At 50.2% G+C, this 4,196-nt stretch overlaps 1 protein-coding gene across 1 annotated transcript in view; it reads right to left on the reverse strand.

Annotated features, from left to right (window-relative positions):
• LOC133118002 (arginyl-tRNA--protein transferase 1) overlaps nucleotides 1–4,196 on the reverse strand; it is a 67,496-nt gene that overhangs the window by 46,755 nt on the left and 16,545 nt on the right. Inside the window, 1 exon segment of the mRNA XM_061227592.1 lies at nucleotides 1,272–1,537. Within this exon segment, the coding sequence (XP_061083576.1) occupies nucleotides 1,272–1,537 (266 nt within the window).

The raw sequence follows: 4,196 nt of genomic DNA on the forward strand, positions 1-4,196 counted from the left end.
GTTAGGCATGTCAGAGGTAAGCTTCTTTGGACCTTCAGGGTGTAGCCAAACGCCCGGTTTTCACTCAGACAACACTGAGTGCCTTCAGGTCTGTCGGGACGAGGTGCATCACCGGACAGGGGCCCCGGAGAAAGGGGGACGTAATCAATAGCGCACGGGGAGAACGCTGAATCTTCGGCTCCAAGGGCACTCCGAGGTCCCGAACGTTTGGTTTCGGTTGGACCCAACGTGCCGCTAATACGAAGCACCTGTTCGGTTCAAACGTGCAATCGCAGGCACGTTGGAGCCAAGAGCAATATCAACTTTTCCTCTCTTAACTGAGGACCGTTGCGTTTGTGGCTTTAAACGCTCTAACCGAAGACTCCAAATGGAGGCTTCAAACCGAGGCCTTCAGCTTCAATCTTCATTATGATCACAAAGAGAACCAGAGACAGCTCAGAGGGACGTGCTGAATTACCCTGACCGCACAAGAGAGGCTGCAACGCCGCCACAGCGCTATGTGAACGTTGTGGAAACGTCAGCCCGGGCGTGTCCTGGAGACTCAGCAGGGAACAGGTGTGGGTTCGGCTCAGTTCTGACACAATCGGACCCCTTCACTACGGAGTTCAGCTCAAACGGAACCGTTCTGAATCACTGAAAGAAGTACTTTAAAACAATACTATAAAAGATATTCTTAAAAAGGCAATTCATTAGAGTTTAGTTTTTTTCATGGCCAATTTCTCTTGAGAAAAACAGACGGTAAAAGATCGTGGGAGAGTGTGAGAGAGAGAGCAAGGCAGGAGTGAGAATGACAGTGATAGACAGAGAGACAGAAAAAGCGCAAAAAAAGAGAAGGTGAAGGAGAAGAAACAGATAAAAATTGCCCTGGAACAGCACAGCCACACTGCCCCCTGCTGGATCCACCAGTACACGTCACAGTAAACACAGTAAACGCAGTCTATTCTGACAAGGGACCTGCAGGAACACAGTCATGGTCACATGACCTCTTCTTAAGTAAGTCAATCTGGATAAGAGTGTCAGCTAAATAAGAAATAATAATAATAATAATTATTATTATTATTATTATTATTATTTTTTTTTTTTTTTTTGGAAAAAAAAATGGAAATCAGGTCTATTCAGTGCTGGGGTTTGCTCTGAGCGAGGCAGTGCTGGCTCACAGGCCTCAGTTACTGCAGCTGCCTGTCACAGCCAATCACAGCCAATCACAGCCTTCCTGGTGGGGGCGATGAGGTTAGCGTCCGGTCACACACACTCCCAAAACCGGCCCTCACCTCCAGCTGATGTTTGGCATCTTCAGGGAGGGACTCTGCGATCAGGTCCTCCAGCGTTTTGGGCGTTTTGGGCGTTTTGGGCGTTTTGGGCGTTTTGGACGGGGTGGGGGCGGGGGCGGAGCCGGCGGGGGCGGAGTCGGCGGGGGCGGAGTCGGCCGGCGGGGCCCCGCCCTCCTGCAGCCTCTGCTGCTCCCTCAGCTGCCTCCGCTCCTTACGCACGTCTCTGGCCTTCCGGCACGGCGGTCTGCTGGGGTCCGCACCCACTCCTGAGAGGGGGAGAGAGAGAGAGAGAGAGAGAGAGAGGGAGAGAGAGAGGGAGAGAGGGAGAGAGGGAGAGAGGGAGAGAGAGGGGGGGAGAGAGAGGGAGAGAGGATGTCAAGTATCTATTTTTAATAGTGTGATGACGCAGAATGCTGTAATTAGCTGGTTTTGGTGGTGAGATGTAAACTTCAGCTGGTTAGGATGGCTGCAGCAGAGGAGCGAGCTACAGGGAGCACGCAAGCGGAGCTCTGGAGAAGACGGACCAGCAGAAAAAGTAGCCAAGTTATCAAACTCGGATGATAGAACCCAACGGTGACAAAACTGACTGTGACCACTAACTGATGTTGCAGTTACAGTGCCCTGGAAGGCAGCTGCTGTTAAAACCAGAAACCTTCACAGCGACAGATTAGCACACTCGCTAGCTCAGTAACATCGATACAGACAGATTTGATAAAAATGCATCAAATAAAAACTGCTTGTGGAGTAGCAGGAACACATCGTCTGTGGCTGGCTGAGCTGAACCTGCTGCCTTCCAGGCGTTACTGTGGGACCCAGGAAGAGGCGCAGGGTGGGGGGGGGGAGATTAGGAAACACACGAGCGCTTGTCCCACCCATGATAAAGCCAGGCTGACCTTAAGTGGCTCTTAGTAAAGTGCATAAACACTGGTTTCCACTCGCACCCCGCGGCCTCGTCAAACAACCTCCACAAGCGAAAGGACCCCACGGCCGGGGCGTGGGGCGACACTGCCTGACTGGAAATGCACAATGAGGCAGAGCACAGCAGCCCGGAAATAACATCAACAAAAATAACAAAAAAATTAATAACAAAGTAAAAACTATTAAGGCAGACACCCTGCTAACAGGCAAACAGACGCAAAGGATCTATACTGTTATTGGTACACTGACTGAAATCTGTGACCATGCACAAGTGTGGCTGTAATAATAATAACAGTAATAATAATAATAATAATGTTTTTCTGTGTTTTTGGCAGCAGCGCACGGCTACAACAGAGGCAGTCCTCTAAAGGCTGACTTATGCGTCGGCGATCAAGTGTTGTACGACTAAATTACCTTCTACACAAACCCGTTCATTTTCCTCGCTAGCTATGTAAACAACACGTCTTCATTCATAAAAACGAGTAGCCTAGTCAACGAGTATCCTCGCCATGGCAACCTTTTGTCTTCCTTTCAGTCGACCAATCACGATTCCGCGACACTGACGGGCGTCTGCGACCTTGCAAAAATCGGCAGGTACAGGACGCCCGTCAGAACTGAGACACTTAGCCACCGAAGCATAAACTGGCCTTGAGGGGGCGCTGTTTACTCTCGTTAATGTCATAACACGGCAACGCTTCACCCCTCCGGAAGGCAGAAGAACACACGTTTTGGAGGTTTTGGAGATTTGGGCGTATTTGGGCGTTTTTCCAGACGGCACAACTGTCGGTACGAGAAGAAAGGTGTCTTTCCGTGTCTGCGTGTGTGTGTGTGTGTCTGTGTGTATGTGTCTGTCTGTGTGTGTGTCTGTGTGTCTGCGTGTGTGCGTGTGTGTGTATGTGTCTGTGTGTGTGTGTATGTGTCTGTCTGTGTGTGTGTCTGAGTGTCTGCGTGTGTCTGTGTGTGTGTGTGTGTCTGTCTGTGTGTGTATGTGTCTGTCTGTGTGTCTGTGTGTGTCTCCGTCTGTGTGTGTGTGTGTGTGTGTGTGTGTGTCTGCTTGTGTGTGTGTCTGCCTGTGTGTGAGCGTGTCTGTGTGTGTGTGTGTGTGTGTGTGTGTGTGTCTGTCTGTTAGTGTGTGTGTATGTGTCTGCGCGTGTCTGTGCGTGTGTGTGTCTGCGTGTGTGTGTGTGTGTGTGTGTATGTGTGTGTGTGTGTGTGTATGTGTCTGTGAGTGTGTGTGTCTGCGTGTGTGTGTCTGTCTGTGTGTGTCTGTGTCCGAGTGTCTGTGTGTGTCTGTGTGTGTCTCCGTCTGTGTGTGTGTGTGTGTGTGTGTGTGTGTCTGCTTGTGTGTGTGTGTGTGCGTGTGTGTGTGTGTGTGTGTGTGTGTGTGTGTGTGTCTGTGTGTGTGTGTCTGTGTGTGTCTGTGTCCGCGTGCGTGTGTGTCTGTGATAGGGTATCACAGAGCAGGGAGGGGTGGGGGGTGGTTGGGGAATGGGGCTGGTACCAGCAGGGGTCCACAGCTTCAGGGGATTACCTGTGAAACTCACAGTTATCTGCTGTGCGAACACCTGAGCGGACAGGCTGATACGCTATCATCATTAGCGGTCAGGAAAGCCCCCAGGAGAGCAGCGTATCACACACCTGCCCACACACCATGCTAATCAGACAGCTGTACAGCACACTGAATTACCCTGGTAACGAATGAGACGGAGAGAGACAAAAAGTCAGGGACGAGGGATGAGAGACTGAAAGTGAAAATGAGATGTGATCCTCATAGGAGGGGTCCGATATTAATGGACTTGCAGAGAGCTGTATATTAAAGCAGAGATTTCTCTCTCTCTCTCTCTCTATCTATCTCTCTCTCCCTGCCTCTACTTGATACGAATGAATGATAGGCCCAAAGTATTGGTTGTCCTAATGCAGTCCATGGTTTTGCAAGGATGACGGTTTTCAGAGTTGACATTCCAGATTTTTTTTCGTTAAAATTATACTTTAGTGTGGAACTGCTCC

The sequence above is a fragment of the Conger conger genome, chromosome 18 (assembly GCF_963514075.1).
Source record: "Conger conger chromosome 18, fConCon1.1, whole genome shotgun sequence".
In the NCBI taxonomy this organism is placed as follows: Eukaryota; Metazoa; Chordata; class Actinopteri; order Anguilliformes; family Congridae; genus Conger; species Conger conger.